A 24,266-nucleotide genomic window follows, 5' to 3' on the forward strand; every position below is an offset into this window, starting at 1 on the left:
AGTACCAGGATTTAAAATAAAATACTGTTTTCTTGCTCAGTTCTATTATTTTCCTTGTTTACTTTGCTTTTAGTATTGATCAACTGTTTAACTTACAGAAACATTATAGATTAAATATTTAAGTGCAGTAGTTTTTCTAATGTATTTTATCGTAGGAAAATTATTTTTTAATCTAAGGAAACAATAGTAAATGGAATTTCTAGAAAATAAGTCACTATTTCTTTGAAAAATATAGTGGCTTGTCAGGACATTGTATGGCATTATTTGCAGAATACCTTAAGAATTGGCTATTGTTCTCTCTATGTACGTATATACACACATGCTAATGAATTTAGGCTTTACGTATTTAAAAATAGACCTAATTTTTTTTGTCAACCTACAGGGGTGGCACTGAATCAACAAGACAAGCAACTCAGTTGATCAATGCTCTGATCAAGGATCCAGACAAAGAAATTGATGAACTTATTCCAAAGAATCGTTTGAAAAGCTCAGTAAATTCCAAAATAGGGTCCTCAGCACCTACCACCACTGCTGCTAACAGTTCCTTAATGGGAATTAAAATGACGACTGTAGCTCTGTCATCAACATCTCAAACTGCCACAGCACTCACTGTGCCTGCAATTTCTTCTGCATCTACTCACAAACCCATTAAGAACCCAGTGAATAATGTGAGGCCCGGTTTTCCAGTGTCTCTTCCATTAGCATATCCGCCTCCTCAGTTTGCACATGCTTTGCTTGCTGCTCAGACTTTCCAGCAGATCCGTCCACCAAGGTTGCCCATGACCCACTTTGGAGGTACTTTTCCACCAGCTCAATCCACTTGGGGTCCTTTTCCTGTCAGGCCTTTGAGCCCTGCCAGAGCTACTAACTCACCTAAGCCTCACATGGTGCCTCGCCATAGCAATCAGAATAGCAGTGGTTCTCAGGTGAATTCAGCAGGTTCTTTAACTTCAAGTCCAACAACTACAACCAGTTCATCAGCTTCAACGGTGCCTGGTACATCTACAAATGGCAGTCCAAGTTCACCTTCGGTCAGAAGGCAGCTTTTTGTCACAGTTGTGAAGACATCCAATGCCACCACCACAACGGTAACAACCACAGCAAGCAACAACAGCACTGCACCCACAAATGCCACATATCCCATGCCTACTGCCAAAGAACACTACCCGGTATCATCCCCATCTTCCCCATCACCACCAGCTCAGCCAGGAGGGGTTTCTAGAAACAGCCCTTTGGATTGTGGAACAGCATCTCCAAATAAAGGGGCATCTTCCTCTGAACAGGAAGCAGGTAGTCCTCCAGTAGTAGAAACAGTAAATAATAGACCTTCAAACAGCAGCAGTTCTGGGAGTTCATCAGTTCATTCTGTTCAGCAACAACCTCCAGGATCTGTTTCTCAGGAGCCAAGACCACCTCTTCAGCAGTCTCAGGTTCCTCCTCCGGAGGTTAGAATGACTGTTCCTCCTTTAGCAACAAGTTCTGCTCCGGTGGCAGTGCCTTCTACTGCCCCAGTGACTTACCCCATGCCCCAGACACAAATGGGATGCTCCCAGCCTGCTCCAAAAATGGAAACCCCTGCTATTAGACCACCCTCTCATGGCACAACTGCCCCTCATAAGAATCCAGCCCCAGTTCAGAATTCATCTGTTGCAGTCCTCAGTGTCAATCACATTAAAAGACCTCACAGTGTTCCCTCTTCTGTTCAGCTACCTTCGACCTTAAGTACACAAAGTGCTTGTCAAAATTCAGTACATCCAGCAAATAAGCCCATTGCTCCCAATTTCAGTGCACCCTTACCATTTGGGCCCTTTAGCACATTGTTTGAAAACAGTCCTACTTCTCATGCCTTCTGGGGAGGATCAGTTGTTTCATCTCAGTCAACACCAGAATCTATGCTGTCAGGAAAATCCTCATATTTGCCAAATTCAGATCCTTTACATCAGTCTGATACTTCCAAAGCTCCAGGTTTTAGACCACCATTACAGAGACCTGCTCCAAGTCCCTCAGGTAAGTTTGTATTTTCTGATATTCCGCAGCTGCTCATTTACACAAGTGATGTGAAAACTCATAGCCATTTTCTAATATTTTTACTTTAGGCCAGGTAGACAGAAATTGCTGTATTTTTTAAACTCAAGTGTTCTAATCTTTTTAGAAGTATAGTGGATTTTATTTTGTATTTCCCATAAATAAACTTATCAGGTATATTTTTCTCTCAATGTAAAAAGTCTCTTATGTTTTAATTTATTAAGGTAATACCATTTTGTTAATTATATTTTATTTCAAATTGTATTTTATTTCAAATAAAATATAATTAACAAAAGAATTTTAATATTTGATTTCATTTGATTATCTTTTTTTAAAATAATGAGAAAAATATACAGGTACCTAGTTTAATAGGGTTGCTACTAACCACATGTGCTATTTAAAGTTAAATAAAATTGAAGATGGTAGTCATATTTCTTTTAATTTTAATTTGTTTTTCCAGTTTCATTTAAGTATAATTGACATTACTGTATAAGTTTAAGCTGTATAGCATAATGGTTTGACTTACATATATTGTGAGTTGATTGCTGCTGTTAGCATACATCATTTCATAAGGGCATAATAAAAAGCAAAAATTTTTTTTGTGTTGAGAATTCTTAGGATTTACTGTCTCTTAATAACTTTCATACACACACACACACACATATATATATATATATATATACACCAATGTTAAGTGTAGTCATCATGGTGTACATTACGTTCCTAGTACTTATTTATCTTATACTACAAGTTCATACCTTTGACCACCTTCCACCATTATCCTACTCTCCCAGATTTGATCTGTTTTTCTAGAGTTTGTTTATTTTTAAATTCCACATACAAGTGGATTCACAGTATTGGTCTTTCTCTGTCTGGCTTATTTCACTTAGTGTAATTCCCTCACCGTCCACCCATGTAGTAAAAAATGGCAGGATTTTCTTTTTTATGGCTGAATAAGATTCATATATATGTGTGTGTGTGTATACTATATGTATCCTATATAATAAAAGACTAATATGCAAATTGACCAAGTGGCTGAATGACCAGTTGCTGTAACGTGCACTGACCACCAGGGAGCAGACACTCAACGCAGAAGCTGCCCCCTGGTGGTCAGTGTGCACCCACAGGGGGAGCACTGCTCAGTCAGATTCTGGGCTCACGGCTGGCGAGCGCAGAGGCAGTGGCAGGAGCATCTCCCACCTCCTGCTAAGGACCCCTCAGGCTGACATCCCCCAAGGGGTCCCAGACTGCAAGAGGGTGCAGGGCCAGGCTGAGGGACACTCCTCCACCCCTACCCCCCAGTGCACAAATGTTGTGCACCGGGCCTCTAGTATACTATGTCACAACCTGTTTATTCATTTATCTGCCAAATGGACACTTAGGTTTTTCCCATATCATAGCTGTTATGAATAATGCTGCTATGAATATGGGATTGTAGATATCTTTTTTAGTTAGTTTTGTTTTTTTTAATTTGTTTCCTTTGGATTTATTTCCAGGAATGGAATTGCTGGATCTGTATGGTAGTTCTGTTTTCAGTTTTTTTGAGGATCCTCCCTATTGTTTTCCTTAGTGTTTGTAAGTTGGCCATGCTAGTATTTCAAATGCTTAATAAGCACATATCTCTAGTGGCTAACATATTGAACATATAACATTATCATAGAAAGTTCTGTTAGAAAGTGCTGATATTTATAGAGTATATTTTCTTAACTATTTACTTAGAAATAATTTTACATTTATAGAAGAGTTCTGTAACTACCACAGCTTTCCCTATTGTTAAATATCTATGTAACTAATCATGCTACATTTATTAAAACTAAGAAAATAATATACAATATAATTAAACTGCAAGCTTTGTTCAAATTTTATCAGGTTTTTTTTTCAATGATATCCTTTCTCTGTTGTAATGTTTAATCCAGAATACCAAATTGGGTTTAGAGCTATATGTTTTAATATGAAAATTTCAAGCAATTTAAGAGGATCCATGCTAGTGATAGATAACTATGGTCCATGGGCCAAGTATGTCTGGGTTCCTGTTTTGTTTTTTATGAATTACGCTCTTTTTTATTTTTAAATATATTTCTTTATTGATTTCAGAGAGGAAGGGAGAGGGAGAGAGAGATAGAAACATCACTAATGAGAGAGAATCATTGATTGGCTTCCTACTGCATGCCCCCTACAGGGGATCGAGCCCACAACCCGGGCATGTTCCCTTGGCTGGAATCGAACCTGGGACCCTTCAGTCCATAGGCCGATGCTCTATCCACTGAGCCAAACCGGCTAGGATGCTACCCCTTTTATTACATTGGTAATTTTTTTTTTAACTGAGATAAAAGATTGTATAAGATTTTTTAAGTGTATTTTTAAAAAAAACTTTTAAAGAATATTAGTAACACAAAAAATAGGAAATTCAAATTTTAGTGTTCACAAAGCTTTGTTGAAATCAGCCATGCCCATTCATTTAATATTGTTATAGTTGCTTTTTTGCTCTAATGAAAGCCTATAAATATTTACTATTTAGCCCTTTACAGAAAGGTTGCCAATCTGATCTGTGTTATTAAAGACACTAGAGGCCCAGTGCATGAAATTTGTGCACTTGGTGGAGGCATCCCTCAGCCCAGCCTGTGCCCTCTTGCAGTCCAGGAGCCCTCGGGGGATGTCCAACTGATGGCTCTCCATAGGAAGCGGGCCTAAGCCGTCAGTCGGACATCCTTAGCCTTGCCACGGAGGCAGAGAGGTTCCCGTCACCGCCTCTGTGCTCACCAGCCATGAGCCCAGCTCAGGACTTCTGGCTGAGCAGTGTTCCCCCTGTGGGAGGGCAGTGACCACCAGGGGGCAGCTCCTGCGTTCAGCGTCTGCTTTCTGGTGGTCAGTGCTCATCATAGTGACCAGTCGTTCCGCTGTTCAGACGATTTGCATATTAGCCTTTTATTATATAGGACAGTGATGGCGAACCTTTGAACTCAGTGTGTCAGCATTTTGAAAAACCCTAACTTAACTCTGGTGCCGTGTCACATATAGAAATTTTTTGATATTTGCAACCATAGTAAAACAAAGACTTATATTTTTGATATTTATTTTACATATTTAAATACCATTTAACAAAGAAAAATCGACCAAAAAAATGAGTTCGCATGTCACCTCTGACACGCATGTCATAGGTTCGCCATCACTGATATAGGATGACATTCTCTAACATAAAAATGCTAAATTTAATGGGAAATGATTGTTATTTTACTCATTTCAATAATGTGTGACTGTAGTATAACGAACATTTACATTAGTAATACTTCTTTGCTGGGGGTTCGCTGAAATATTTATGTGTACTTTCAAAAACAATTTATCTTGTACTAAAACAATAGAATCTATAATTTGATTTGGAAAGATCATAATATACTAATGCATTGGAAATGTTTTTATATTTCATTTTTAATAATTGCAATTTATAATACTTCACCTTTCAAAAAATATGAAAATCTAGGTGATATGTTGAGAAAGAGTAAAATTAAGATTTAGAGATAAAGGAAGTAAATTCTTATTTTATGGAAAGATTCAGTAAGCTCTATAAGGGAGGCAAGATTTAGGGAGTGTGCAGAGTTGAAGAGAGCCAAAATAAGTCTTGAAGTTTAACTTGAGAGTCCATCAGAAGATAATTCATTAGATTCAGGTTAAAACAGGCATGTTTGCCTTCACAACTCTATTCCACTATTACTACACCCAAGAAAATTAACATTATTTCAGTAATAGCACCAACTATGCATTACCTTCATCCCAGATACATCCTTTATGCCTATGTGTGTGTGTGTGTGGCGGGGGGGAGGGGGGGTGTTTTCTTTTGATCCAAGATCAAATCAAGGTTCACACATTGCCTTTGGCTGTTATGTCTTTTTTTAAATTTTTTCCCACTGCATTTATTACTAACATAAAAATTGTTAAAAAGAAAAAAATTCATTTTCAGTTCTCCAGTGGGTCTCATCCCTCTCCAATGGGTCTCATCCCTCCCCCTTGGCCACACAACTCCTGACCCATTTCCTCAGGGCCAGTTCAAGACAGCCTGCCCACACCGTTTTCACAGAAAACAACCAGTGGCAGTGATGTAGGGACAGAGGTCGGGAGAGCGTCCCAGGACTGTCCAGCTGGTAGGCCAGGTGGAGATCCACAAAATTCAAATGAAAGGGCTGGTGTCCTCACAACTACATAGTTTAAGGAAAATGGGCTATAGAGGAAATAGGGTAGGCTCACCAGAGGCTTTAGAGCACATCTCATGGACCTGTGTCAAATCCAGAAAAAGCGACACCAGAAGAATGGGGAGGCCAGGGAGGAAGTCTCGTGAAAAGTTTCCCAATTCTCCCATGTTGGGAGGTCTGGAGAGCCTCGAGGGCACCAAGAGCCTCACTCATTTTGGGCAGAAAGACTTTAGTGTGGGGGGAAGCCACAGAAATGCCACAGACACTGCGACTGTGAGGGGATGTACATTTATCAAGGACAACAATCACGGACCACAGCAGTATTGGCCATGCTACTGATAGCAAAACTACGAAAACCAAAAGCAGGGAGAGTGGCCTTTCGGGAAGTGACTCTGTCCCAGTCATCCAAACTTGACCCCAGGTCAGACAACTTGGGGAGTTTCACAGAGCAGCTGCCAACATTGGGAGCAGAGTTATCAATAAAAAGGACCTAAAACAAGCAGCCAGGAGAGGGGAATGGTATGAAACTGTTCTCAGGCTCAGGAATCGAGGGCAGCACTGGGGGCTGGGTGGACAGATGCACAAAAAATAGCACCAAATAAGTTTCCTGCTCAGCAGTCTGTTGGCAAAGGGGAGAGAGGACACAGGAACAAAGATGGGGTCCTGGAGGCTGGATCAGCAGAAATAGCGCACACCTCACCGCAGTGATGAAACACTGGACCCCATATGGGGGACGCGATGGACAAGGGTGGGTGTTACTGCGTAAGGATGGTAACTGTCACAGTAGCTGTCACAGGGCCACAGGGAAACATATGGCCACTAGGTCACAGAGGGCTTCCTCTAGCTCAGCTGGGAAGGCATAGTCTCACTGAGGAGGCCTGGGTGGCAGAAGGCACAGAGGTCCTCATATCAACAGTGGCTGTCAGATTTGTCTTCTGTATCCTGGGGGTCATCCTTGGGGTGAGGGAGGGGGCAGGTAATCTTGACAAGTGACCAGCATGTGAGCCTTCGAGGATGTCTCTGTTCTTTGTGAAAGACTACCATGGTCTGGCCTAGTCAAAGGAGGCTCAGCATTGACCCCCCACCAACCACAACCATACGGGCCACACCTGAGGCCTAGGCCTCCCTAAACTGGGCCTCTGACCTGGGGAGGAGGTGAGAGACTCAGCCGGAGTGGAATCATCAGTCCCCTTGATCCAGGTGACCTCTGTGAAAAGAGTCTGCATTCTTTTGTTTCTGGCTCCTTTTACTCCCCACATCACATTTGTGAGATTCATCCAGGTTGCCTGTAGCCACAGTTTGTTCATTTTTATTGCAGTGTAGTATCCCATTCATTACATGCACATGCAATAACTTATCCATTCAGCTAATGTTGGACATGTGGGTGGATTCCAGTTGGGGGCAGATTTGGGGTCACCAGGCTTTCCATTGGCCATGTGGAGAGGGCCTTCCCACAGGATTCCCATTGTCTTTGTCCCCAGTCTCTTCCCGCTTGGGCACCTGGGGCTGCGGCAGCCATGGCCGCAGCTGATTCTTCTTTTGCTTTCGCATGGTGGTTGTGGCCTGCTATATCTCTTTACTCTCCCCCAGTCTAAAACATCTTACTACCTTCCTTTGTTCTTCTTGACATTGAATGTTTTGAAGAGCCCAGTTGCCCTAAAAAATGTCTCACATGTCAGATTCACTGTTTCTTCAACCCATGACTACATTAAAGTCCAACATTTCTAGCAAGAACATCGGAGAGGTGGTGTTTTGAAACTCACACTGCCTTATATCAGGAGGCACTCAATGACATTGTCCCAGTGTTGGCTATGGAAAGTATGGCCACTTAGGGTGCTAACCATCAAGATTTCTCTGTTGCAGAAGTATAGCTACATCTTTTTCTTTTTCTCCTGTAGTTTTCTTGTTAAGGATTTATTAAATTTTTATAGTACTTTTAGGTTCACAGTAAAATTGAGAGAAAAGTACAGGGATTTTCTGTATACCCCTGTCTCCACAGGTATAGCCCTCTCCCATCAGCATCCCGCACGAGAGTGGAATATTGTTACAATTGATGAACCTTCATCAACACATCCTTATCAAAGTCCTTAGCTTGCATTAGGATTCACTCTCAGTGACTGATGTATATTCCTGTGGATTTGTACAAATGTTTAATGATCAGAATCTACAATTATAGTATCATACAAAGTACTCTCAGTGTCTTAAAAATCCTCTGTTTTGCCTATTCACTCCTCCCTTCCCCCTAAGTTTTGTTTGTTTTGCTTTTTAAAATATTTTTTATGATTTTTAGAGAGGAAGGGCAAGGGAGACAGAGAGAGAAACATCAATGTGAGAGGAGAACATCATCGGCTGCCTCCTGCATGCCCCCCAACAAGCATCCAGCCTGCTATCCAGGCATGTGCCCTGACCTGAAATTGAACCAGCAGAATTTCAGTCGATGAGATGATGCCCAACCAACTGTGCCACAATGGCCAGGGCTTTCCCCTAAGTTTTTTAAAGATAAAATTTTATGTAACTCCTTGGCCATTAACTTATTTAAATGTCAGTGTTGATATTAAATGTACATGTATTTTATAATAAACTAGAGGCTCAGTGCATGAATTCGTGCACAGGTGGGGTCCAGCTGGCCCAGCCCCAATTGGGGCAGATCAGGGCTGGGCCTGCCAGGTTGAGGGGCCACAGGAGGTTGGCCGGCCCTTCTCCCCATTGGTGTGAGGGGGGTTGATCAGGAGTGGGGCCAGCCAGAGGGAGGGGCCGTGGGCAGTTGGCTGGCCAGCCCCACTCCTGATCGGGATGGGGGAGGTGATTGTGGGGGGTGGCGCCCGGGGGGAGGGGCCAGGGGGGTTGGCTAGTTGCCCTGCCCTTGATCAGGGTAGGGGAGGCCCATCGGGGGCAGGGGTGGCTGGGGGGAGGGGCCATGGGAGGTTGGCTGGCCACCCCACTCCTGATCTAGACAGTTCACAGGCTGCAGTGGGCGTCACAGTAACCGGTCATTACGGAGTTCTAGTTGCTGGCTTTTTATATGTATAGATAATAAAATATCAACTATTAGAACTATATTTTTCTTGATAATTATTTTTGGAGTTATGTTTATGAAATAGAGGGGGAAATGGTGGTCAGTGGACAAAGAAGTAAGCAAGGAGACTTTTTAATGTAAAATTTTTTTTAGTCCTAGCTAGTTTGGCTTAGAGCAGTGGTTCTCAACCTTCCTAATGCCGCGACCCTTTAATACAGTTCCTCATGTGTGGTGACCCCCAATTTCATTGTTACAAATTGAACATAATTAAAGCATAGTGATTAATTACAAAAAAATATGTAATTAATTATATATGTGTTTCCCGATGGTCTTAGGCGACCCCTGTGAAAGGGTCCTTTGACCCCCAAAGGGGTCGCGACCCACAGGTTGAGAACCGCTGGCTTAGAGGCTAGAGCGTCGGCCTGTGTACTGAAGGGTTGTGGGTTTGATTCTGGGCAGGGGCACATGCCTGGGTTGTGGGCTCGATCCCCAGTGGGGGGAGTGCAAGAGGCAGCTAATCGATGATTCTCTCTTATCATTGATGTTTCTATCTCTCCCTTTCCCTCCCTCTCTGAAATCAATAAAAAGTATATTTAAAAAATTTTTTATATATTAGGAGAGTTCTTAGAATTTTAAGTTTTTCTAATTGTTTTTCCTGAAGTGGGATAACTTTTATAACTTATGATTATTTTCTCCATTATAGGTATTGTCAATATGGACTCGCCATATGGTTCTGTAACACCTTCTTCTACACATTTGGGAAACTTTGCCTCAAACCTTTCAGGAGGTCAGATGTATGGACCTGGGGCACCCCTTGGAGGAGCACCCGCAGCTGCTAACTTTAATAGACAACATTTTTCCCCACTTAGTTTGTTGACCCCAGGTTCAACAGCATCAAATGGTGAGTAACATACACTGTAATTTCCTAAGAAGACATTTGTGGATATGTTTTTTCTTTTTTTTTTCTTTCTTTTTAGGGAGAGGGAGAGAAACATCAATGAGAGAAACACCTATCAGCTGCCTACTGTATGCCCCCTACTGGGGATCAAGCCCTGACCAGGAATCAAACCAGTGACCTCTTAGTTCATGGGACAATGCTCAGCCAACTGAGCCACACCGGCCAGGGCAACATATATGTTTTCTTAAAAATAAAAGGATTTAAGTTTTGAAAGTTCAGAATTTTTAACTTTTAAACCTTATCATAATTTTAATACTATAAAAATGTAATTGGGCCCTGAACGGGTGACTCATCCTATACACCAAAAGGTTGCAGGTTTGATCCCTGGTGGGTCACATACAGGAGGCAACCAATCAGTGTTTCTCTCTCTCTTCTTCCTCTCCCTCTAAAACTACTAAACATATCCTCAGGTGAGGATTTTTAAAAAATGTAATTTGTATTTATCTATGGTAGGAAGTATTTCTATAGAATTTCCAAGTTTTTAAATTACTGAAATCAACCTTAATTATATCAAACCTAGAATATTTTATTGACGTTTATAAGAAGGATCTGAGGGGGAAAAATATATCTTACTGTACCACCTATTGATTTATCTTAATACGGCTACCAAGGAGAAAGTTTTCTAACCTTAAAAGTATAAATAATGCCCTGGCCTGTATGTCTCAGTTGGTTAGAGCATTGTCCTGTGCACCGAAGGGTTGTGGGTTCAGTTCCAGTTAGAGCACATACCTAGGTTGCAGGTTCCATCCCTGATGGGAGGCAACCAATCGATGTTTCTCTCTTTCTCTCCCTTCCTCTCTCGCTAAAATAATATATATATATATGATTTTAAAAAAATTCAAAGTATAAACATCATATGCTCTTTGATTACCTTTAAGTCTCATTTACTGTATTTAACAGCCCAACTGATTTCACATTATGACGTGTATTTTTAACTGTAGTCAGATTTTGGAGGCAGTAATTAGATTTTCAAACTAAGGAAGATCTGTCATAAATAGGGAATTCAAGTCATATTAACAGAATTCTGTAGTAAGGTTATTGGGTTTTTGTGTTTTTAATGTTCTGTGTGTGAGAACAAAGACATCATATTACTTTCTCCTTGAGGAAATTATAGTAAGAACAATTTTTTAAACTATCAATTTTTCCTATGAGTGTTAGAACCCAGGTAAGAGAGCCTGGTTAATAGAATTAAAAAAATTAGCCCAGCTAGTGTAGCTCACTGAGCATCAACCCATGCACCATGAGATCTTACAGGTTTGTTCCCAATCAGGGCACATGGCCAGGTTGCAGTCTCAATCCCCAGTAGGGGGCATATAGGAGACATCCGATAGATGTTGATGTTTCTCTTTCATCAATGTTTCTTTCTCTCTCCCTCTCCCTTCCTCTCTAAACTGGATAAAAACATATTTTTAAAATATTAAATATTAAATATTTAAGAGCATATCAAAGTACATTGCTGGCACTGCCCGGGTTGCTCAGTTAGAGCGTCATCCTAATATGCCAAGGTTTGAGGGTTCAATACCTGGTCAGGGCACATAAAAGAATTAACCAATGAATGCATAAATAAGTGGAACAACAAATCGATATTTCTCTATCTATCTATCTATCTATCTATCTCTCTACCTCTCTCCCTACCTCCCATCTCCCTTTTCTCTCCTTCCCTCCCTTCTTCTTTCTGTCCCTCCCTTTCCTCTCTCTTTAAAATCAGTCAATAAGTAAAATATTTAAAAAGTGCATTGCCACTTAAAGCATGGCATTGTTAATTTACATGCTGTATAGTTCTTTTGTGTTTGTCAAATAATAGACTGTCACAAAGAAAGAATATTGATTATCCTTGCACAGATGTCACTAAATGAGAATAGTTTAAGAAAGCATTCAAAGTGATTGTGATAGAAACATGCCAGAAATAATGTAAGAAGTATGAAAATAATGTACCAGTACAAGAAGAAAATAATGGGCCCTTCATTCAAAAGACAAATAGATTTCAACAGACAGATCTTCAATTCTACTTAGAACAGGTTTTTTTTAGTAATATTATGGACATGCAGTTCTAAAACTACATGGGATATAATGTAGGATTGAGAAATGAATAAATAAATATACTGATGAAGATGTGAGAAGACAGAAGTGTGCAAATGGAGTAAGGCAAGGAAAACCATATGGAATTAGAGGATCAATGTGAATTCATGATTTTTCAGTTACATATGTATTGGATGGAATCATATAAAATTGTCATTTTTCCTCTAGCTCAATCTACTGAAAACAATGAATCAGCAGCAGCAGTGAGCATACTTAGTGTCCAGATCTTCCTGTTAAATAATTTTTTCCACTATAAAAGGCTAGAGTTTCTTGGAGAAATACCTAGGGCATAGGAAGTGTAAGGAGAGCTTTATAGTGTCACAAAGTCTTACCGTGTCAGAAAGTAATTAAGTGCTCAGAATGATAGGGATATGTCAAAAGAAGACGAGAGACAGTTTGAAGGGGTTTCACTGGCCAAATTCAGGACAATTTGACCACCAAAATGAATAATGGCAGCTCATTGGGTAAAGCAATCCATGAGACCATAATGATTATACATAAAATTTTAAGTGCAAGAGAAGGGAACACTATTCCTTAGAATATAATAACTCATAAATTTACAAGGAATTTATAGTCATTATTTTGAAACTTTTAGAATGATTGATTCAGGCAAGACCCTCACACTTTTACCTCTGATATTCAATTTTTAACTAATTTGCACTTTCCTTACCTAATATAAATCTAAATATTGTTGCTTTTTAATGACTATTTAGTTTATTTTGTCTGACTCCAACTCTTCTCTAGGCAGTTGGTTCACATGAAAAGAACCCCTTCTTGAGGCCCCACAACAGATTGGTGATGTCTAAGAGCCTCTGCACACCGGATGGGTAGAGGTCACCTGAGACCTTATCTCACTCAAACTGCTAAAGTCTATCCTACCAACACTCAGCCAGTTCGTGCATTGATTACTGATCACTGGCTCTGGTCTGTGAGTTTCAGTCCTTGGCAAATTAGTCAATGGGCCATTTTGACATTTAATCTTATAAAATGTCAGATCAAAAAGCAATAAAAAACCATTACAATTTTGAAAGGAAAAAACTAATTTTACGTTCACTATGCATGTACATTTTGTTATAGTTGAAATAACATATTTACAAAACTGACTCTTGTATGTTTCACATTGGTATTTTCTATTCTGTTTCTTTATTTAACCTTTAAAAATTTTTGTGCTAGTCATGACCAACCACATTCACCTCATGATCTATAGTTTAGTAAACACTGAATGAAGAAAATACAGTGTAATTTTCCTGCAGGAACACTTCTTCAGTTTGTAAGTCATAATGCTCTTTCGATTTGAATTCAGAACTCTGTCATTTCAAAGCTGAAGTGTATTTACCATGAATCCAGTGAAGCTTAAGCTTCAGAGTACCTCATTTGCAAGGGGCCCTGCCAAGGTCTTTACCTAATTTTCTATTCTTTCTCTGAAAAAGGTTCCCAAGATTGTATAAGGCCCCACAAAACTTTTAAAACCTGTTTTTTCCCCTCCAATTATATAAGCTGGCATATTTTAAAATAACATGGCTCTGAATTAGATTTTGCTGTTTTCTAATCAAAGAAATTATAATAATTAGCTCTTTTCATGGGAAGGAATATAGATCTATGGAAGGAATCTCAAGGAAAATGGTGTTTACTTTAAGGCTATGCAGGTCCCTAGTCGGTTTAGCTCAGTGGATAGAGTGTTAGCCCTCATTCTGAAGGGTCCCAGGTTTGATTCCTGTTAAGGACGTGTACCTTGGTTGCAGGCTAGATTCCTGGCCCAGGTTAGGGCACTTGCAGGAGGCAGCCAATGGAGTGTCTCTCTCGCATTGATGTTTCTCTCTCTGTGTCTCTTTCCCTTCCTTCCACTCTCTCTAAAAATCAATGGAAAAATATCCTGGGGAGGGGACTAACAATAACAACAAAAAAGATAAGGCTATTTTAAAAAATGTAATTTGTATTCACCTATGGGAAGAAGAATTTCAATAGAATTTCCAAGTTTTTAAATTACTGAAATCAACCTTAATTATATCAAACCTAGAATATTTTATTAACCTTTATAAGAAGGATCTGAGGGGGAAAAATATATCTTACTGTACCACCTATTGATTGTCAGAACCAGCAAGGGTTTGGGACAGCTATTCTTTCCATCTCTTTCTGTAAAGCAATGGTTCTCAACCTTCCTAATGCCATGACCCTTTAATACAGCTCCTCATGTTGTGGTGACCCCCAACCATAAAATTTTCGTTGCTACTTCATAACTGTAATTTTGCTACTGTTACGAATCGTAATGTAAATATCTGATATGCAGGATGTATTTTCATTGTTACAAATTGAACATAATTAAAGCGTAGTGATTAATCACAAAAACAGTATGTAATTATATATGTGTTTTCCGACGGTCTTAGGTGACCCCTGTGAAAGGGTCGTTCGACCCCCAAAGGGGTCTCGACCCACAGGTTGAGAACCGCTGCTTTAGAGGATTTATGGTCTCTTACTCATGGTCTGTTTCTTGTGAGTCTTTTTTGTTTACTCTCTTTATACCTAGACTTTTTCATAATCTCATCTTGTGTGTAGTTTTCAAAGAGTCGGTTCATAGTTAATTAACCAGTTTTTCTCTGTTTGTTAATTGCATCTTCCTGAATGAGGAATATGATTGGTTCAGCTCATATGTTCAAGTCAGGCCAGGCCACTCAAAGATTGCTGGCTAGCCTGAAATGGATCGTTCTTTAGTCAGATGCTTGTCTTTAGTCCAGTAAACCTGCAGGGTGAAAGCAGAAAACAGTCATGTGATAAAAACTATGATTAGTGTGGTGGCAGAATCTATGAAAAGGGCAAATGTCTAAATGGGGCAGGTCAGCAGGCAAGCCTAGTTATTCTGTTCATTTAAACAGAATGTTAGAGAGTTGCCCTCATTTTGCTTTGCTTTTGTTTTTGGTAGGATACAGGAAAAGAAAAACTAGATCATACACAGAGGTTAGGGCAGGTTCCTGGGAATGGGCCTGGGGGAAGGTAAGGTTCATTCATCCTTCCTTCTTACCATCCTGCCTGCCTGCCTTCCTGCCGCTTCCTTTGACTAAATCTCTGTGTTAATTGTTCTGGGTTCATTTTTCACAGGAATGTAATTATGCCCTTTCAATACATGGTTTAAAAAGCAATAAACAAAATTTTGTTTATCCCTAGTCTTTATACCATCTTGCATTCCTTATATATAGTTGAATTTATTAGTCTTTTCTGGAGTCTTCTTTCGTTTTAATACTTTCCTTTGTCATCTTGTTTCCAGTTTTACTAATTTAGAATTATGCTGTTCAATTTTTTTTTGTTGTTTTATTTTCTTATGGCTCACTTTGGAAGTTTAGGGTATAGTTCTTTTTAATGTGCCTTTGGAATATTAGGATATAGCTTTCTTTCTGGCATGCTTTTGTTGTCTACAAAAATCCATATCTTTTATTTCATATAATAGCTTTCTATGGAATTTTACTGCATTTCTATTGTGTTTTGCAGTTTTAAATGAAATTAGTTTTCCTGAATTTATAGAAGCAATATGTGGGTCAGGATATGTTTTCTAGCTTAAAGGTGCCAGAATTCCTCTTATAGGGAGGTGTGCAAAAATATAGTCTTATACTTCATGTGTTGGCTTTATTGTCCTTACCCACCCACCCCTACCCCATCTGCCCTGCTCTTGACTGAACATTCTCTTTGCATCTGTTGTCCTTTCCTGCTCAGTTTGGAATCTGTTCCCAGAAGTTTCTTACCAGTATGCGGCTTTATCCTGGAATGAAGCTTCAGCAAGTACTTTTGAGAGTTCATAGGGCTCATATTGCACCAGCTTTTTTAGACCTTATTGTGAATCCCTTGCAATCATCCACACATAGGCAGAACTCTCCCAGTTTCACCTATTCTCATTGGCCTGCCCTGCTTTCCTTTTAGTTCCTTTGACTGTTTTATGGTTCTCATATTGCTTCCTTCCATACAGATGCTGATACTACATGAATCTTAAAGCTGTTGGTGATTTGTCCCCATTCACTTGTATCTTTGGATCCACTTTGTCTGTTTTGTTTTATGTTACCCATGTTTTTTGTTTTGACTTTGCTAGCTTAGTAGATTTTTTAAGTTGAATTTTCAAATATTTAAATTGCTTTAAAGATACTTACCTGGATTTTGCATTTTCTTGGTTTGTTAAAAGTAAATGCTGTCAAGTAATGCTATTGGATCCATGACCACACAAGGTATACTTCAACTTGTCATTAGAGGATAATAGTTTTCTTGGTTCACTTGTATAAATAACTAGAGGCCCAGTGCACAACATTCATGCACAGGTAGGGTCCCTAGGCCTGGCTGATGATCAGGGCCGATTGGGGTCTTCCTTCCCTGGCTGCTGGCTGCCAGCAGTTGGCCTCCCTTCATTCTGCGCCACCCCCTGGTGGTCAGTGCACGTCATCCAAGCAATCAAACTTCGCAGTCTCCCACTCAAACTCCCAAGGGGACACTTTGCATATCAGCCTTTTATATTCATACTAGAGGCCCAGTGCAAGAAATTCATGCACAGGGGGTGGGGGTGGGGGAAGGGGTGTCCCTCAACCCAGCCTGCACCCTCTCCAATCTGGGACATTCCTCTCACAATCCAGGACCACTGGGTCCTAACTGCTTGCCTGCCTGCCTGCCAGCCTGATGGCCCCTGCCAGCCTGATTGATCCCTAACTGCTCCCCTGCTGTCCAGATCACCCACAACTTCCCTCCCCTGCCAGCCCGATTGCCCACAACTGCCCTCCCCTGCCGGCCATCTTGTGGCAGCCATCTTGTGACGTCACATGAGGGCATGATGCCACCTAGGCTTTTATTATATAGGATAGATAGATAAGCCTATCATGTTCCATGTTTTTGGTCCCCAATAATAACAATGTCTGTATAATAAGTATAATTTATGAAGTGCTTTCACATTCATTCTTTTTAGTTAATGTCACTATAACTCACAGATAGATGATCCTATCAACTTAACCAAAAAATAGACCTCTGCAAGCCTTAGTTAAGATGGACTTGATCTTCACAGTACTTTCCAGTCTATATGATTATAAACTATATATGAGAAGTCTTTTTTAAAACATATTCAGGCTAATCTTATTGAATTGTTCTTTGTCTTCCAAATTCCTGGGGAAGTGCTTCAGAAAATAGAAACATTATGCTTTTGTGTCTGTGTGCATGAATGTAGAAAGAGAGATTTTTGCAAATTTATTAACTACCTGAATTCCTTTGGGTATAGACACACACACACACACACACACACACACACACACACAAACACACACACACAATATATATATATAGTAAAAGAAAGGTAGTGAGGAATAGCTTTTTCTTGTTTTTTATTTTTTAAATTATAGTTTACAGTCAATGTTAATTTGTATTAGGTTCAGGTATACCACCTAGTAATTTGATATTTTATAAGCATATTAAGATTCTGTGAAGTACTGATTTAAAGAAACTTATTTTTTTCTTCAGCTAGCTTTTCCAGACTTGCTAGATATCTGAGTCCTTTGTTTTTTATCATACTACTAGAGGCCCGGTGCATGAATTCATGCAACAGTGGGGTCCCTCGGCCTGGCCTGTGGGATTGGGCCTAAACTGGCTCTCTGACATCCCTCATGGGGTCCCGGATTACGAGAGGGCACAGGTCAGGCCAAGGGACCCCACCGGTGCACGATCAGAGCCGGGAAGGGAAGTGGGACGTTGGCCAGCCGGGAGGGACCATGAGAGGGCTCCAGGGCATGTCTGGCCCATCTCACTCAGTCCTGATTGGCCAGACCCCAGCAGCAAGCTAACCTACTGGTCAGAGCATCTGCCCCCTAGTAGTCAGTGCACATCATAGCGAGCAGTTGAGCAGCCTTAGCGTATCATTAACATATTACGCTTTGATTGTTTGAATGGACGACCAGATGATCAGACACTTAGCATACTAGGCTTTTATTATATACTGTACCAAGGGCTCTAGCCAATTTGGGTCAGTGGATAGCGTGTCGCCCTCTGGTCAAGGGCATATACCTGGGTTGCAGGCTCTGCCCTGGTCAGGCCTGTGCAGGAGGCAACCAATTGATATGTTATCTCACATCGATATTTCTGTCTTTCCCTCCTCTCTCTTCCATTCTCTCTAAAAATCAATGGAAAAATATCCTCATGATTGGGACTTGTCAAAATAGGCATGATTTTCCCTACCTCCATTTTTTAAAAAATTTAATCATTTTCTTCAGATTGCTCTGGTATATTTTACTCAATGTCAAGGATTAATTAATTTAAATATTAATTAGTTTAATGGTTTATTACATGTATAGTTGCAGCATGTACATCTTCACATTTAATTATCAAATAACGAAATGGAAAAATTGTGCACCACATTGAAAAATGAGTATGAAGTCATGGAACTTTAAATTTTAACATGCATTACTTATTATTTAAACATTTTTCTCATATTTTATTTTTCTTCAGAATGTATATTTAAGACATCTTTAGATTTAAGATTTGGTTTTACAAAATGTCATGCTCTATAGATGACATGTATACTATTTCAAAATATCTTTTCTCTAGATTCTCCTGCACAGTCAGTATCCTCCGGAGTTCGTGCACCTTCTCCTGCCCCATCATCAGTACCTTTAGGGTCAGAAAAGCCCAGCAACGTCTCTCAGGACAGAAAAGTTCCAGTCCCTATTGGGACTGAACGTTCTGCACGTATCAGGCAAACTGGAACTTCAGCTCCATCTGTTATTGGGAGTAATTTGTCCACATCAGTAGGGCATAGTGGCATCTGGTCTTTTGAAGGGATTGGTGGCAATCAAGGTATGATATGCTTTTCTGCTTACAGGAAATTAAGTAATCACTTTTATTTAAGAGTTCAGAACATTTACTGTTCTCATATTACCTCCAGTCAAATTTATCATTGCTTTTTGAAAATAGTCTAATGCAAGCATGTCAAACTCAAAGGCTAACATGGGCCAAGTAAACAAGGTTTAAGTTTATGTGGCCGCAAAAAAACAAAAAGCTTCAATTTTCATAGACACATAGGTTTATTTCTATAGAGACATGCTGAATACAAAGGGCTGAAATAAAAGTAATTGTTAACATAAAATAATAGAACATTTTAATAAAAATTAATATTTTTCCTTGAACATTAACTTACCAGACACTAGATAACTGCACAAATTAATAAGTGTAATGCAAATTAACCTATTTTTCTTGTTCTCTGAAAGCAAAATATTTCCTGTTGTGCACACTAAACAAGTCATAATGACATGGCAATCGGCTGCTAAAATATTCGCTGCTAGTATTAATGGAAAGAAATGGTGCGCCTGGACGTAAGGCGCGTAAGGGAAATGAATGCAACACAATTATAGTAATCAGTCATTAGCAAACATTGTAGTTTGTTATTAATAATTATATATAACAGGATATTGTAAAACGTTTCTTATATGCCATTATATTGGCTGGGCTGCAAAAATACTCATTGTGGGCCGCATGTTTGACATGCTTGATCTAATGTAAGCATATTCTTTTCTTCATTTCATATTAAAGAGATGTTAATGTTTCCTTTGAGGTTCTTTAGCCTTCACCCTATGTTGGCTTTTTTTACTTTTGTTTTGTAACACAAAGTGTTTAAGTTATTTTGTTAGAGTATTATATCACTACCTACAAACATAGAAATACTGCAGTAAATATATAAAAAAGGTCATTATTCTGAAGGAATTCATAATTTAATGTAGAAAATACTAGAAATATATAAAACACTTTATTTTGCTTTCTTCTGATTTTAAATATCACCATTTATTTTTTCCTGCCTTTTTGTTTTTCCCTCAGACAAAGTTGACTGGTGTAACCCTGGGATGGGAAATCCTATGATTCATAGGCCTATGTCTGATCCAGGAGTGTTTTCACAGCATCAAGCAATGGAGCGAGAGAGTACAGGAATTGTAACTCCTTCTGGTACATTCCATCAGCATGTTCCTGCAGGATACATGGACTTTCCTAAAGTTGGGGTAATGGTGATTTAAATAAACATTTTCATTATTTCCAGATGTTTTTCTTCTTAGTCTTATTTCAATTTCAAGGGAATAAGCATTTGTGGAATGATTTTGGGGCTTCCGCCTACAATTATAGGTCAAAATCTGGCTAAAACATAAATATTTATAAATCTTAATTTTTTTTTCAGTTCAGAGAAATGTTTTTTGACAAAATATTTTGGATATAGTAGGCTTATGTATATCTAATGCTATAAGAAATCATTATAATGGAAAGTAATTTTTAGATTACTTAGATAACCTACACTTTTCCAAAATGAGGTGAAGTTTCAAATATTAATTTTTTAAAATATATTTTTATTTCAGAAAGGAAGGAAGAGGGAGAGAGAGAGAGAGAAACATCAATGATGGGAGAGAATCATTGATAGGCTGTGTCCTGCTCATCCCCTACTGGGAATCGAGCAACCCTGATATGTGCCCTTGACCAGAATCGAACCTGGGACCCTTCAGACCACAGGCCTATGCTCTATTCACTGAGCCAAGCCAGCCAGGGCTCAAATATTAATTTTAGGGCTATTGGTTATATTGGGAAAAGTGAGCAGTGACCTGAATGTGCATAATATTTATTTCCCTCCTTTTTTAAGGGTATGCCTTTTTCTGTGTATGGGAATGCAATGATTCCTTCAGTAGCACCTATTCCTGATGGTGCTGCAGGACCCATATTTAATGGCCCTCATGCTGCAGACCCCTCTTGGAACTCCCTAATAAAGATGGTTTCAAGCTCCACAGAAAATAATGGCCCTCAAACGGTAAGGCTGATCATTAAGTGAACATTTATGTATTAGTGTGTATGAGATGCTGGGACAAATAGGATACAGGTAAATCACGGTAGTGAGAGATTATGGTGAATATGGGCAGTTAAGGAAATTTAATATAGCAGAGGGATGTAGAAAATGGTACATAATTTGTGCTGAAATTATGAACGGCATAAAGTATTTCGTTTGGCAGTAGATGGTAATTAAAAGATTTTAAGTTGCCAAGTTTTATAATTTTATAGATCAAAATTTACTAGTTATGAAAAGGGCCATATAGAGGTTATTGAGAGAATCATAAATGTCAAAACTATGTATAATTACAAATTCATAGATACATTGTATATTCTGGTGTTTTTTGGTGGATGTTTAATATATTTGACTCATTTTCCTTCTACAGTCATAAATCTATGTACCCAGGTAATGGTTTTTAAAAAATGATGTTGGATCCTATTTGAGGAATAAGAGGAAAGGCAAGGAAATAATTGGTAAAAGTGGCTTATCATTGCTTTTCTTCATTGTTTTCAAGTATGTTGCAAATTAAATGAGATTTAGCTATTTTAGTCCATAGCTAGAGTTTTATTTTAGTCAACTATATGTTAAATACACATTTAATAAAATGCACCTTCTTTCTTCATAGGTGTGGACTGGACCCTGGGCACCTCACATGAACAGTGTGCATATGAACCAGCTTGGCTGATGAAGATCAGCTTGTTAGCCTGCAGATTCCTTTTCATCCAGAGGAAATCACAAGTGGCCGGAAAACTATTTTTATGCTCCCAAATCATTCTACTGATGTGCTTGACTGAAGTGTGTAGGCTTTTTGCAGAAGAACTTACTAACTGACCTATTTTCTGTGAACATTTGTGACTGCCCATTCCCCATCATCATCTGTTTTACCTTAGTTAGCATTTTTCTTACCATTTTTCTTTTTTGCTCTCCCTCTTCCCCTTTGGACATAACTTTCTGTTGAAGCTGTTCTTTGGCTGGTTGGTATTAGTACTGTAAACTGCTTCTGAGCAAACACGGAAATTTAGCAAAATTATGTAAACTTGATCCTGAAGTTTTAGAATGGCAAATAAATGTACAATTGTTTACATAACAGAGAAGGCTAAGCAGAAAGTAAATTTCAATATGTCAGTATAGAGGCTCTACTTTATGTAGACTTAAATTAATGTGAGATATGTACCTTCATATTCAGAAATCTGGATGTTTCCTTCATACATTAAACTATTAATAAGCATAACTTTTCTGCTTGTGTAATTTAAGTATAAAGTAAAACAACGGGCATTATCAATGGATGTTTCCCAACATTGGCTTTTTAAATATCCATATTGCTCTTTTGAATTTGTTTGCAGCAAAGCACGTATAGAAGAAATTTATCACTTTTCTCTGTCTTTTTATTGCCTTGCCACACTAAACTAATGCACACTTCACTCTTTCTTCTCTTCACCTTTATCACTAATACCAGTAAAATTCTCTTACTGCTCATGACATAATTTGTAAACATTTTTAATGTAATGGCTGCTACAGAGACATGGAGCACCTTCATCATCACCTGTGGTTCCTGCTAACCATAAAATGTTTAGCCTTTCTGAGAATTTAAAAGCCACCACTGGTTTCCAGTCAGCATATACAAGCTCTTAATGTACTGTTTATTATTAAACAATTCAGTGTACTATTTTATATTGGGTAATACTGATTCTTAACACTGGCTTTCCTGGTCATCCAGAGTCAACATAAAATTCAAATATTCAGTAATATAGGGGAAGGTATTTTCCCCCCAATTTTAAAGGCTTCTTGTTCTCTACACTTGTGTATTATCAGTGAAAAGGATCAACAGCTAACTTGAGGCAAGTAATTAAAGAAATTCTGCACTTGTCATGAAGACAATTTATGGTAGATGTGAATACACAGATTATAAAATAAAGTCTTTTAACCTGTTTATATAGGATACAGGGCCACACTAAACTATTCAGTGGAATTTATTCCATTCACTTGAAACAATAAACAGTAACGTATACAAGAAGAATGTGTTCTACCCTGTCTCATACGGAAAAATAAATTTGTATGGTTGGAATGTAAAAGAAGGTAATCATAAAAGTGAAGTATGTATCAATCTGTGTTTTTTTTTTAATTAGACAAATTCCACAGTGGTGAAACTAACTAAAATTCAGATAAATCACCAGCATTGACAGTATTAATAATGATTACTTGGCTCTTCAATTAAATGAAGAACATTTTTTTTTAACCTCTGGCATGAATAAAGAATAAAAAGGAGATTTCTCAAACATATCCTTGAGGTCTGTAAACAAACATATATTTATTTTGTAATTTAGGGGGTGGTCTTAAAATAGCTAAATTTGTTTTTATATCTGAGTTATTGATAACCAAATTTAAAGGAAAGGCTAAATACGACCCTACAAATTAATACAGCTATGAAATAAAATTGTAGCACTTTACTAAGAAAGGGATATAATGCTGTTTAATAGAATGTTTTATATATGACTTTTGGCCCTATCCTATAATTTTTGGTTAATTTCTTTCCTGTATTAGGGTTATTTTCCAATTAAAATTATCCTGCTAGATAACAGATACCACCCCATATTTATTACAACACATGAGTTCTATTGATTCACAAAACTGAATTTCTTAAAATTCAGTATCTTACTGAAAAAAGAAGAGAAAGAGCCTTATATTAAGTTTCAAGCTCTAATATGGGGATATAGATTGGGATGTTCCATATTTAATTTTGGAGATCGAGCTTATTAATTATAATAACATGCTTTTAGAAACCTATATTAGGAACATTTTTCCAATACATTTTTTATATTTCAGATGTAATGCAGTGTATTTTTATTTGAACATTACAAAGCATTATCTTTTGGGACCATCCAGGACTCCCTCCTCCCCCCCTTTTGAAAGTATGTGGTATTTGTAATTGCAGATGACCCAATGTATTTCTTTTCTCTCATTCTTTTAAGAAGTGACTTAAGTCCTGACTGGCATGGCTCAGTGATTAGAACGTGAGCCCCTCGCACCAAAGAGAGAAGTGTCTCAGATCAAGGGCATGTTCCTGGGATGTAGGTTCTTTCACCTGCCCCAGTCGGGGCGCCTGTGGCAGGCAACCAATCGATGTGTGTCTCTCACAAAGTTACTTAATTCTTGGAAATAACACTTAGGTTAGTTTAGACCTTATATCCCAAAATAATT

At 38.7% G+C, this 24,266-nt stretch overlaps 1 protein-coding gene across 5 annotated transcripts in view; it reads left to right on the forward strand.

The window, feature by feature from the left end:
- ANKRD17 (ankyrin repeat domain 17) overlaps positions 1 to 23,315 on the forward strand; it is a gene marked incomplete at its 5' end in the record, with an annotated part of 174,194 nt that extends 150,879 nt beyond the window's left edge. For all 5 annotated transcript variants that reach the window (XM_081101267.1, XM_081101268.1, XM_081101270.1 and 2 more), the window contains 6 exons: positions 383 to 2,007; positions 9,929 to 10,126; positions 18,818 to 19,066; positions 20,081 to 20,259; positions 20,886 to 21,050; positions 21,694 to 23,315. In XM_081101267.1, the coding sequence (XP_080957393.1) occupies positions 383 to 2,007; positions 9,929 to 10,126; positions 18,818 to 19,066; positions 20,081 to 20,259; positions 20,886 to 21,050; positions 21,694 to 21,753 (2,476 nt within the window). In that variant the 3' untranslated portion in view covers positions 21,754 to 23,315. The remainder of the gene's footprint in view (positions 1 to 382; positions 2,008 to 9,928; positions 10,127 to 18,817; positions 19,067 to 20,080; positions 20,260 to 20,885; positions 21,051 to 21,693) is intronic.
- Positions 23,316 to 24,266: the final 951 nt, after the last annotated feature.

This window comes from Myotis nattereri (assembly GCF_964212035.1).
Source record: "Myotis nattereri genome assembly, chromosome: 1".
NCBI classification, from domain to species: Eukaryota; Metazoa; Chordata; class Mammalia; order Chiroptera; family Vespertilionidae; genus Myotis; species Myotis nattereri.